At 41.5% G+C, this 13,851-nt stretch overlaps 1 protein-coding gene across 1 annotated transcript in view; it reads left to right on the plus strand.

Annotated features, from left to right (window-relative positions):
• Window positions 1–361: 361 nt before the first annotated feature.
• Window positions 362–13,851, plus strand: part of LOC149808494 (uncharacterized) — a 192,735-nt gene continuing 179,245 nt past the window's right edge. Inside the window, exon 1 of the mRNA XM_089969873.1 lies at window positions 362–932. Coding sequence (XP_089825999.1) covers window positions 362–932 — 571 coding nt within the window. The remainder of the gene's footprint in view (window positions 933–13,851) is intronic.

The raw sequence follows: 13,851 nt of genomic DNA on the forward strand, positions 1-13,851 counted from the left end.
ACTTACTACTAGATTAGCTCGAGAACGTCTCGAAGCAATTCAGAAATTTCTTCCTGTCCGTGATAGTGTCAGACAAAAATTACAACTAAGACAGCAAGCGCGGGAAGTCTTTGCAGAATCCGCGGGGGAATTATTTAAACCCGTCACTGCAGCTACTAAGCAGGTTACGACTGCCATCAAAGAAGATCTTCTTCCTGTATCAAAACAAACTGCAGCGCAGACTGAAAAAATAGCACGAAGAAGTAAACAGACAAAGAAGATTTTACAAACACTTCCAGGTGATATCGCTGCAGCTCAACCTCCACCTGCTACTGAAGAAATACTTGAGGATATTGGTAAAATTCGTGCTGAAATAGGTGAGATGAAAGATCCTGTACCAAAAACAGAAGAAGCACGGGGAAGGGTTCACATAAAAAATAAGTTTAATGAAGAATATCTTAATTTCGTAAAGAATAAAATAGAAGATATAAATGCATTAGCTGCTTTTGCCGTAGAGAGTTATTATCATCGAAAAGAAGCTTTAAAACCCGAGTATGTCGATGATCTTATAGATCGTGAAAAATGGTACAAGTGGATATTTCGTATACGCTATGATGTTGACCAAGCTAGAACCGGTGATACTAGATATGAAATATATAATAATGCAATAGACACAATTTTTAATCGACTGCGACTGCAACAGCAACAACCTCCACTCGTCACTGCGGCTCAACCTCCACTCGTCACTGCGGCTCAACCTCCACTCGTCACTGCGGCTCAACCTCCGCTTGTCACTGCGGCTCAACCTCCACCTGAAGGTACTGATGTCGCCGCAGAGGGGAAACTCCAAAAACCAGAGGGAGAAAATGTAGAATTGATTGCAAGATTTAAGAAAGGTGTTGTCGAAAGTATTAAAAATACTACGAGAGAAGATTTACCTGAAAAAATAGCAGGTAGTATGTTTGATAAATCTAAAATTTTAAACCCGGATCACGATAAAGTAGATAATGAAACTTTTATCAAATGGATATATCGAATACATAAAAATAAATCGCAGGCCAGAGAGGATGATCTCGGGTATACAGTTCTCAGGGATAAGGTAAACACGAGTTATATTAATCTGGTGAACAAAAGAGAGGAAGAAAAGAAACAACAACAACAACAACGACTAAAAACACAACAACGACTAAAAGAACACCAACAGCAGGAGGAGGAAAAAGACCCCCCTCAGAAGGGAAAGAAGAAGAAGGGAAAGGGATTTCACGCAGCCGCTACTAGTGGTCACATTATTTGTCCCGATAATATCATCAATGATGTATCCCGGTTAGAAGTTCTCATCGGAGGAAAACGAGCCGGAAACAACTCTCCGGAAATTATAAATGAAGCCGCAGATATCTGTCAGAGACTATTTCAGCGTGGCATTATGGATATAAGCACATACCGGGGACTCATTGATGAACTCGCAGACGGTTACCACAGCGATTAGTAAATTTAGTTAGAGAAACAATAATTAAATAAAATGATCGTGCACAATTCTCAACCTAGACACACTAGCGTGTTACCAGTCCGCGTAGTGAACTCGCGATTACCAGTCTACAGAGCAACCTACGGAGATGGTCTCGGTGATACAGTTACTGGTTTGTTTTCAAGAATAGCCCCTAAGGTGTTACCGATTGCAAAACAATTGTCGATGAAAGCTATTGATGTTGTCAAGGATAAAGCCCTTGGATCTGTTGGTGATCTCGCCGGGAAGGCATTCGCGTCAATCAAGGATAGACTGTTACGGTTAACTCGTAGATCAAAAAAACCGCCACCGGTGAAACTGGCCAGTACTGAACTTATGCCCGCGGACGTCAGTAAAGTAATAAATCAGGCTGCCAATCAAAAACTTGCAGAGCTTGTAACCCAAACACCCGAACAAATAAATACAAGCCTGATATCAGGAAGCGGATTTCGTTTTAGAAGACGATAATTTTATATAAAATGTTTAAATCTATATCTGATCCAGCGTTCGACATGGATGCACCAACACTCAAGGATGAGTCAGTGCGTGATTATCAGTATTATTCTTATGAGGCAACAGTACCTAATCAACGCGGACGAATTGAATTACGAGTCCAGGATACAAGTAGATATTTCCTGCCCGCTGAAGCATTTCTTGAAGTCACGGGTGAACTTGTAACAGATGTTGTCGCTAATACAGAATACGGAGCTAATGTTCGAGTTGGTTTTGTTAACAACGGTATCATGGCGCTGTTCAAAAGTGCTTCATACAGCATTGACGGAAGAGAAATTGAAATAATTCAGGATAATGTCGACGTTGCTACAACAATCTTGGGATTAGCGAGATACTCAGATGATTACACTAGATCAGCTGGTCCGACAATGATGTTCGCTAAGGATAATTCTGATCATCCGGATCATAGATCTAGCATTTTTAGACAAGCAGTAAATCGTGCTGCTCCTCCTGTTGCTGTTGATGCAATAGAGAATTTACCATTTCCCAACCCTAATTACAATCTTGGTTTTGCTACGCGTAAATTAATGTTATCAGGTGACCGTAGGAGATTTTCATGCGCAATTCCACTATCTCACATCTTTGGATTTTGCAGAAATGTCAGAAAGGTTATTTTTGGAGCCAATCATACAGTTGTACTTAACCGAAAAGGTGATGACGTTGACGCCATCTGGCGAGAGGATACTGCTGGTGTTGCTGCCGGTAAAGTAATATTATTCAAGCTTGCGTTGTGGATGCCAGTAATGTCCCCATCAATCACTGAAGAGCAACGGCTACTCTCTTTCATGGACACAGGCGGTAAATCATTGATATCATGGTTGACAACAACAACAGATTCCATTCAGGGTGCCGGTGCTGGGCAGTTTACGTGGCACATAGCATCACAACAGGGAATATCAGCGCCGCGACATATTTTTGTTGCACTCCAGCAAAATGCGAGGTTGACTTCCCAACTACAGAGTCATATGATATTTGACAAACTTAATGTCTCTGAGGTTTCGCTGCGAATAAACGGGCATCAGGAACCATCCGAGGATATATTAATAAATTATGAGCGAAATGAAGTTGCACGGGCGTATCATCGCTTGATGACATTTATGGGACGTGATCAGAATGTTGATACCGGGTTGCAGATATCACAACTGGATTTTACAACGCTGTATCCGATTTATTACTTTTCGCTGGAACATTTGGATCTAACAAAACAATCTGTCGTTGATATACACTTCAAAGCTCGTGTAGGTGAGTTTCCCCTCGGCCCGCCTGCTGGTTTTAGAGCTGTCGCGGTTATACTCTCCGATAAAGCAATGCTGCTTGAAGGTGTTGGCGGACGAATGAGAGTTATTGACGCTCCAGTAGAAAACATGTAACAATTAGATTAATTTCTGAAATATAATGTCATACAGTCACGTTAATGTCACCTTGACTTCCGGTCAGACAAAGAAATTGCAATCGAAGAACGCAAGCGTGTGCGGGACATCAATAACATTAAAACGAGATCAACTTGGTAGTGGCCCAAACAAATTGTCATTGACGGCTACTCAGCTTAAACATTTTAATAAGGCGTTAACAGCAAAAACCGGTGTCCGACTTGATTTCTCTGCTGCAGCTATCAAGGACATGACTAAAACCGGTGGAATATTTCCGCTCATCCCAATACTAGCTGCTGCAATTCCAGGATTACTCGGCGCAGCGGCAAAGGCTGCAGCGTTAGGTGCAGTTGGAACCGCAGCTGGAATGGCACTAAAGAAAGCAACCGGAAACGGGTATAAGAAAAAAAAGGGAAAATCCACTCGGGGATCAGGACTAAGACTACCGGGAACTCCCGCATCATGGTATCCAAAAAAATTCTAACGCAGAAACTCAGAGAGTTTCCATTGAAGCTTCCAGCGTTGACGATTCCAGCGTCCAATTTTGATTTACTCGATGCTGTTAAAAAATTGCGTGTAAAACATTTCAGAGGCGTATTTATGCGAGATCAATTACCGCAACGACCGAATAATCCAGAAACTGGCATTATCAATCTCGACAACAAAGATGGTCCGGGAACTCACTGGGTTGCTTACGCGATCGATCCACGTGGAATTATCTATTTTGATTCGTACGGTTTAGCACCGCCAGTTGAGTTTCTCAGGTATGTTTCCAGATTTTCTAATGTTCCAGTGTGGCAGTCGACGTTACCAACACAAACATTAATTGATCCGCCCATTTGTGGGAGGGAGGTTTTAAATGTTCTTGATGCAATCTCAAGAAATCCAGCAACTCCTCCTCATAAAGTAGTGTATGAATATACCGCATCGAGAAACGCTAGCGTTTCTGGAAGTCCCTGGAAATCTCCGATTTCTGAGGACTTCTCACACTAGCATTTGAAAAACAGCAATAAGAATAATGGTGGATATTTACGGAAGACCTTTCACAAGAAAAGTCAAACCTGGCACAGATGCTGATCTCTCAAAATATGCGACCCGAGATGAAGTCGATAATCTTTTGAATATAGCTGGAGTTGACCCAGATGAAGTTGCTATTTTTCAGGACAAGCAGGGAAAACTAAGAACGAGCAACATTAAGTGGAATGATATAATTCGCAGAGTTCTTGGAGCTACCAAGGATAACTTCGCTGCATTTAGTGATGGCGGCCGGATCAAGGACTCGAATATATCAATCGCAAGCATCAAAGACAGTATTGATAAAGGTGTTGATAAATGTGTGAAAAAAGACGGTGACACGATGACAGGCGAACTCAGCATGAGCGGCAACAAAATAACCGCGTTAGCGAATCCCGAATCCGACCAGGATGCGTCAAACAAACAATACGTGGACATCATCAACGGTAAACTAAATACGCTGCGGTCAGAGTATGATGTTCACGTGAACGGGTTTAAAAGACTCCAAAGAAACTTTCAAAAAACTGGTGAGACCGTGGATAAGTTCTTTGGGCCTCCTCCAGTCGTCGATGTAAAACTCGCTGATGTAAAGACCAACATTGACATGATTAAACAAAGACAGGACCTGATAATATCGGGTATTCCTGAGATCGTTAACAAAACCAGTCTGATTAAAGTCCCCACTGGAGTTACTCCCGGGCATATCACCAACATCGTATTCACGGTATCATCGGGATTCGCAACATGGTCACGACAAAATAGCACTATCAAATATACAGCAACAGCCACCGGTGTTTACAGGTTGTCTGTGTTTTCAGCCGCCAAATTTGAAATCTTCACAACATATCCTTGGAGACATTCCACCGATAAGTATTCCGGGGTTTGCACTGTAATACTAAACAGCAACACCGAGGAAACATTTATGCTTGAAGCCGCCGACGATAGTTTAACAGCAACATCTTACTGGTTTTGTTTGGAATTCGTCGCTGCAACGCCTCAATTGGTTACCGCGTAATTGAAAAGCGGCAGCGATTTTTAAATAAATGTCAACGTTGAAATCCGAAGGATTTCCAGATGCTCAACAATATCGATACAATCAAGTCCGTGAGTGGCAATCTGAGTTAAAAACTGTCATCGAAGTAACCAGTCAAAAAGTAAAAAAATACCGCAGACGCATAACAGTGTTAGACGTTATGGTTTATTCAGTATCTGCCGTTGTTGCATCCGCGGGAGTAATACTATCAGCGGTCACTCCGGTAATTGCAGTCGCGGCCACGATCTCTGTTTGTGCGGCCACAACAACAGCTGGAGTTTTCGGCATCATAACAAAAAAAATATCATCATGTGCTAACACAAAATTACACGATTACACGACAAAATTAAATACAGCCACGACCGCATATCAGAAATTATCATCGCTGATATCATCATCGTTAGACGTGCAATCCAGCGACGCCGCGTCGATATCAGATTCTGAATTCAAACTAATGTCAGATGCGTACAATGACTATTTGAAAACTAAACAAATAAATAATGTCAGCGGCAACGCCACAGGAACTGCTTCAGCAAATAGTCACAAACACAACGCCGGTAAGGACCACAATGATCTCAGTGTCCTCGACGACGCCACAATTCGGTATTAATTTTCGAACTCCAATTGCCGTGAACGAAATCGCGTTGTCGAAGCTCAGTGTGTATCACAGCTGGCCCAATATCAGGTCGGCATCATTTGGTGGTTTGCAGCCGAATAATTCGTTTGTGTTCGGGAGACCCAGCGCGGACCCGCAACGTGAACTTGAATGGGATACAATTACGCTACCCACTGGGAGTTATCAGATCGAAGAAATCAACGCGGAGATACAACGCCAAATAAAACGAATCATCGGCAAGGAAGCCAAAATATCTGTGACCGCGCACGAACCAACTCTGTCTGCGGTCATTGAAATCTCAACACCGGGATACGCCGTGGATATTTATAAAAGCTCAATCAGGACCGTATTAGGATGGCCACAAGAACAACCCGAGGTCGGACCGGATCCACCAAAACCTGAAAAATCGGATTTCGAGACCACGAAGGAAGAACTGCACGACCTCGTGCACGGCAATTATTTATTATTTTCAGATCGATTACAATCAGGAGAATCCTGGTTTAAAAAACCAAATCACCCCTTTGATATAGGGGTAGCAGCTTTCGAAGGCGGGTGGGACCGTCATTACCTTATAGAAGATATAGAAGCTCAGTTTTTTAATCCGATCAAACAAGTACATAAACAACAGCTAGACCTGTTGCGAGTATATTTTCAAGATTATATCTCTGATATAACAAAACCACGCACGAACATTATCACCACCATAGAAAAACTAAACAAACTCGCATCCGCGATGGAAATTATAAATCAAAAAATAATTCAGTATCTACTGGATCTCAAGGGCGATTACGGAAACGAAAAAAGATCGGAGTTTGCAGCCCGATTTGGTATTCCCGTGAAGGATATTCCAGATTTTAAACTTCCTGGATATAACGCACGCACGCTACGAAAATCAGTCCAGGATCTCATCGATGAATCTTTCGAAGATATTTCCGCCGCGTACACGCGAACAAAACCGCAGCCGGTTATTCTCAAGCACGACAACAGTACAGCATCCGATGGCAGACACATCTCACCCGGGATCGTAAATATCACAGATGTTATTGCGGTCAATCTTGTATGTGACGTCATCGACGGTAGCTACAGCGCATCAGATAATACTACACCCCAACAGGGGTTTATCCTGTATACGTTCACACCAAAAGATCCACCGGGTTTTTTGATTGTGCAAGAACCAATCAATGTGGTCTATCTGCGGTGTAATAATCCGTGGTTGTCAACGATAAATTTCAAACTCACCGACCAACGGGGGAATTTGTTGGACCTGCGTGGCGAGACTGTCTCCGTGAACTTACTGGTGAAGTCCTGAAACTCGAAGAGTTTCCACGCATAGCATTTCTGAAAACGCAGAGCGTTTCACATTTAAAAAATTACAGTTGTGTATAATGCACGAGTATATCCATGTCCGAGTTCGCGTACATGACAAACAAATTCTCAACGCGGCAATCAGGACCGCATTTGGAAATGCTTTGAATTTCCCCGTCGGAATAGTCGTTGACGAGTACGGCAACGAAGACTTCTTGTTGACACGGCCACAACAAGAACAGTTACAGAAGTATCACACGATCACAGTTTTTTGTGACCAAGAACACATCATGAACTATTCTCATTCGTGTATTGATGCTGAAACACTCAAGCAAATCCTGGAACTCAAAGAGTTCTGAGAAATCAGAGATTTCCACGATTGCTCAGAAATGTTTCACATGAGAAATGTTTCACATTTCCGGAAACGCTAGCGTGAGAAATGCTTGCATTTCCACAGTAGAATTTCAAAGACAAAAAAAAATAATACTTTTTTTTTACCCTTGGAAACTCACAATGGGGGGATCAAAGAGTTTTTGGCGATGCTAGCATCGCTCACGCGAGCGTTTCTAAGTCTCTTGGACTTCCAACGCGAGCGTGGATGAGAAGTCAGAGACTTGAGGAATGCTTTGCATTTCCTGAGAAGTCTCTTTGACTTCTGCGTCGGAATTCTTTATTTGACTTTTTAACAATCTCACTCTCGAGTTAATTAATTTTCGAGTCTCATACTCGTGTGATAGTGTAAGACGAATACTTTCAACTGCACGCGTCAACGGAATAAATTCAGATACCTGTTCGTGGGTAACTGTGGCAAGTGATCTATAAATGCAATTTTGCAGCATTTTAATGAACCTGTATCTCGCAGGAAGAGTATTCTTCTTCGTTGATAGCTCATTCAAGGATTCAAAATCTGACATAATTGTTTCAGCGTCTGTTAAAATATTAAAACCCCGCTGTTGCAATTTTTCGAGTTCAACAATTATGACATTTATGTTTTCGTGATTCATATTATTATATATTTTTATATTTTTAAATTGGGAAACGCTAGCGTTTTTCTTGGTCTTATACTGAGTTATCGTTGTTGTCAATGATATAACAGAATGAAATCTTCTGTTTGAGCTTCTTGGAAAATGCTGTTTTGTAGATCCCATCTGCGACATGCTGTACAACAGATGAACAAATACCGAAATGCTTACTCGCGGAGTATATTGACTGGAATATAATTTCTTCACCTGTAATTGCGTTTATAGATTTATTAGCTCTTCTTGCAACTGTTTTACAACGCCCTGTGTTACCCAGTAGGCAGTTCTTGCTCTGAGTGACCGCGCGAAGATTGTTTATAGAGTTATCAAGTATGTTACCGTTAATGTGATCAATGACAAAACCCTTAGGGATCACTCCATGGAAACATTCATAGACGAAACGATGACATAAATACCTCTTTGAGCACGTGGCAGTAAATCTTAAATAACCAGTATTATCAACTGTACCAACTGGTCGTCTTCGCGTGCAGTGTCGTACTATGCCATCTCGGTTTGCCTCATAATTTGAAATAGTTGGATGTGCAACAAATTCTTGTTCGGGGGCGAATTCTTGATTCATTATAATATAAGCAAATCATTTGTCTAATTCATAATTTGTCTGAAAACTTATTTATGTAATCACGCTCCGAGAACGTGTTCGAGTCTGGATTTTTTTTATCATAATACCGTTTTAGTTCTCGATAGCGTTTCCCCCCACACGCTGAACATAATTGCGTTTTTCCTCGTACTCCAATGCCGCATCTGATACACGGTATCGGTCCTAGACTCCCACCGCGGACCTGTTGAGCATGTTGTCCACAGTATTCACCTCTGCAACGTCTGTTACACGGCGCTGATGAATTTAGTTTGATCCACTTGCATGAGTGCGCGGGCGCATCAGAGAAATGCTTTGCATGAGCGATGCTAGCATGGGAAATGCTTTGCATTTTCACGTCAGAGAAACTCTTTGAGTTTCCGTTCATTATATATAATATTTTTGTCTATTTAAATACTTGTCTTAATTATAATAATGAGTTTTGAAAGACTATCCAGAATAAAACCTGGAAATCTCCAATTTTCCCGAGGTCGATTCGATCTTGACCGGTTAACCGCTGATCCACGACGAAGAGAGTTAAAGGAACTGCTTGGTGTTATCAAGAATGCCAAGGAAGAGTTTCGTCGTGATGGTGCCGCGCATGTGTGGTCGACATATAAAATTATCCCCGGCGATGCTAGCATCGCTCACGCGAGCGTTATCATTGATGCTACCATGAACGATACAATCGCGCGTAACATAATTGGGTATCTCGACGATAGAAGATATTTCATACAGATAAAATTTATTATCAAAGTGGTCAACGAAAACGACGATGACACGTGGATTATCCGTGATAAAAATGATCCTATCCTTGACATTAAAAGGAAAACTATTTTGTTGAGCAATAATTCTAGACCAGGAATGTTGACGGGGGTTGATATACCGTATTACGCCAGATCGTATCCAGTAACTGCAGTCGTTTACGGAATATATCCGATAAAGAAACCAAGTGTAGATAAACTCACGCCAATGAAAACATCAGTGGTGTTAAATTGTGTAGCTGAGCGAGTAATGGAACATTTTAAAAACGCAGCACGTGGAAATGGTCTAACTGAGATCAGAAAAAATAAAATAACAACATGGGCTAATCGAGTCAAAGATGTAGGGGCCACAATTAAGGATGTTGCCGCGCTAGAAAAATTATTAAGATTTCCTATAACGGTATTATCGCTAACAGGCGAGGAATTGTATAAATCGAAATACAACCGTAGTGGAGCTTCAATAACAATTATTGATCATAACAGCCACGCCTGGACGGAATCAGTTAAAATATTTCCACGCGATCGTGTTATAAGGTATTATTCCGCGGGTATGTTTGATTGTATTTATCAAATGAGTAAAACCGATCCGGTATCGGTATGGTTGTTTAGAAGTTCTGAAGTTGGTGATTATGACCAGTTCGTGACCCCGAACGGAGAAATATATAGAACTGCGGAGTTACAAAATGAAATGAAAGCGCTCACAGAAAAATATTCAACTGAGCAAGTTGATCAATTACTAACTAATTGTTTTACTGTTCCAAGTGTTGCCGCACATATAGCACGACAAAAAAATAATTGGAAACCAACCATGAAGAGTTTTCTCGAGAATGTTCAGCAGAGTTGCATCGAATACGGACACGGCGGTTTATGGAATAGTGTATTTGTTAGTGATAATATGGTATCGGTGGATATGATTGCGTGCTATCCAGGAAGTTTTCTTGGCCGTGGCGAATGCGCTGAATACTTTAAACGATTTGGACATCCCACAAATTTAATGACAAGAGTAGCTATTAACGGACCTTTACCTGATTTTGACCTGACTGGATTTGCTCGCGTGGAATCGTTCGAATTTGCAACACGGTTACATCCTATTAATTATGCTTGGTTTGGCAGACATTTCCACGAAAGGAAGTGGGTGCCGTTTCCGTTGTTGCGGTTTATGGTTGACAAAACAATACTAACATCTGTTGTTGTCAGTGAGGGAATTATTTGTTACTCAAAACAAACCTCAGTTTGGTTACCAACTCCAACTGATACTGCGTGTTATTCTGACTTAAAATTAAATTATCCTACAGCGTCTGAAGAAGAATTACGCACACTGGCGTATAAACATGATGAGCGCAACTGTAAAGATCTCGGCCGAAGATTGATAGGTAAATTTACTCAAGGTGGAGCATATGATCATAAACGACATCACAGTCGATTAATTATGGATGAAGAAGAATTAAATTTCATTATCGCTGATACTACTGCGAAAGATACATTTTGTAGCCGCGAGGATATAATAATATCATTGCCGGGGATGCCTGGAAAACGATTAGGAACAGTTGTTAGTTATATCGACGGTGATTCAGCTCAGTACACTCATTTGAGATCCTCTATGCTGGCTTATGTTTCTATAAATTTATTGTCGATGGTGAATAGAGTTCCCTTCGCGGTAAGGGTTGCAACAGATTCGTTTTATATTAACGAAGACGATTTAACAGCGTTAGATTTACCAACATCGGATGATCAATGGGGAACATGGCGAGTAAAAAAGGAAGAGTTGCACGCGTACTGTGAATCAGCTGATGTTGAAATTAAAGATGAATATCGTAAATCAACAACCTTGTCGTGGACAACTTTGTCGTTGCCTTCTGTGTACGATCCAATTGCTAGACACAGAACAGTTTATTTGAACGGACCTGGAGGCTGTGGTAAGACAACTCGTGCAATCGAACTATTTCGCGGTTCTGATTTAGTCGTGCTAACACCAACACACAGACTTGCCAGAGAAATGATACAACGCGGAGTAAAGGCCTGCACTTATCACGGCTTTTTCAAATACAGCGGCGGTACATGGACTCCTACGCGAATGGGAACGAAGTATATCCCGGAGAAAATCATCTGGGATGAAATAGACACTGTGCCGCTGGATACATTACAACGGTTCCTGACGTGGTTGTTAACGAAAAATACCGCAGTTGTGATGTGCGGCGATCATGGTCAACCACCACCATTTGTCGGCGAATCTCCCCACGAATGGTTGAGAGGGTTTGTTGATTATTACGAGGAAATGCGTGATGACATCAGAGCGCTTGATGACACATTAAAGGAGTTTAAAAAACTAATTAGGCTACAAACCAATAAAGTACAATGTGAAATAATGCGTGAAATAATTCCAGAGACTTCATTTGATAACTTTTTAACGGCGTGGAAACCAGATGATTTAATTGTTGCAAGTAGAAAATCAGTCAGAGATACACTTCAGCGGCGACTATTTCAGTTACAGCGGCAGAAATTTCCAACGTTGGAAGTGCCGTTATGTTATAGACCAGATGATACACGATTGCAGAATATTGATGTTGATATTCCAGGACGCGGGACTCAGTCACGGCCAGAGAAACAAAAATTAGTATTGAATGATATAGTAACAGTTAACGTCGATGCGGTCGAAGATGCATTAGCAATAAATAAATCACCGTGGACACTAGGATATGCTATGACGATTCATTCAGCACAAGGATTAACTATTTCTGATACAACTGTTTGGATCGTTGATGACCGCATCGAATGGTCAAATTTAGTTTATTTAGCCGTGTCCAGAGTAAGAAAGATGGCTCAGTTACGAAGAATTGTATTAGATACGTCAACGAAGTCAGCCGTTGTTGAGTTAACGCAAAAAGATCAAATAAGAAAAAAATTAGACAGTTACCGACAAAGCGACAAGAAAAATAATAGAGAGTTTAACCTGAATATCAACGCTGTGTTGTCGTTACGTGAGCGTCAGAATAATCACTGCGCGAGTTGTAATTGTTTATTGCTGTGGCAGTATTCGAAAAATAATCCAAGGCAATTTACCGTAGATAGAATAGATAGCAGTCGCGGTCATACACGTGAAAATGTGATGTTGACCTGTCTTGAGTGTAATCGACGCAGAGGTGTTGCTGCAGTTATTTAAGTGATCGAGGTGGTAATTGTGTATCCGTGGGAATCACCTGAAGTTGCTCGCGTGTGAATCCACGCTGAGGAGCAGTTGAATCTAATCTGTAGATTGCGTTTCTCCCAGTTGATCTGGTTATGCTGGATATCTTGTGTGTGGTAACACTCCATGTGGGATCGGTTGCTCTTTTTTTCCCTCCTTCGAGTTCGCCGGGTTCGTATAAATACCTAACGGTGACATTACCCAGCAACGGGGACGCTAGCGTCGTTGGCTGCGTTGAAACACGTTCACTGACGCGGGGTATATATTTTTTTGTGATTGCATTTACAGGTCTCATGTTTGTTGTTCTGGTAATTTCATTATTCAGTGCGGCTATCACGTTTGGCAGTCTTGCAACCCATTCACGAGATCTCGTATCGTAAATGAATTCCCTCGCGTACTGGTATCCGAATAATCTCTCAGCGAGTGTTCTATTAAATCGCTCAACAATTGCCTGATCCCGATGAATTTCAGTATGTCCTCGTCGTATGATAACGTTATGCTGCTTTGTCAGTGATGATACCGCGCCCTGAAATTCTTTACCAGGATCAACTTGTAATAATCGGGGCCAGCTTAGAGGTCCTCGTTGATAAATTCGTTTAAACGCAGAGGCAACTTCAGCGGCTGTTTTAGTCGCTAACGGTTCTGCTTCTTTGTATCTACTAGCAACATCAACTACTGTTAGCGCGTATTTGTATGTTTTTCTACGGACAGTATCATGAGGCAGAAATAGTATGTCAGCCTGATGAACTTCATTGGGGGTACTAACATCAAAATGTGCAAAATTGATTTGTCGAGGTGGTGGTAAGTAGATTTGCCATATTGCTTGTTTTGACAGCCATTTTTTGGCAACCTTGCGTGTTACTGATGCCGCGTTGGCGAGTTTATTAATTGCTGAGTTACCTCTCCAGTATCCGATTGGGGAATAATAAATCGCTTCCATTGTTATTAATTATCC

Source organism: Sinohyriopsis cumingii, chromosome 1 (assembly GCF_028554795.1).
Source record: "Sinohyriopsis cumingii isolate HCF-2022 chromosome 1, ASM2855479v2, whole genome shotgun sequence".
NCBI lineage: Eukaryota > Metazoa > Mollusca > Bivalvia > Unionida > Unionidae > Sinohyriopsis > Sinohyriopsis cumingii.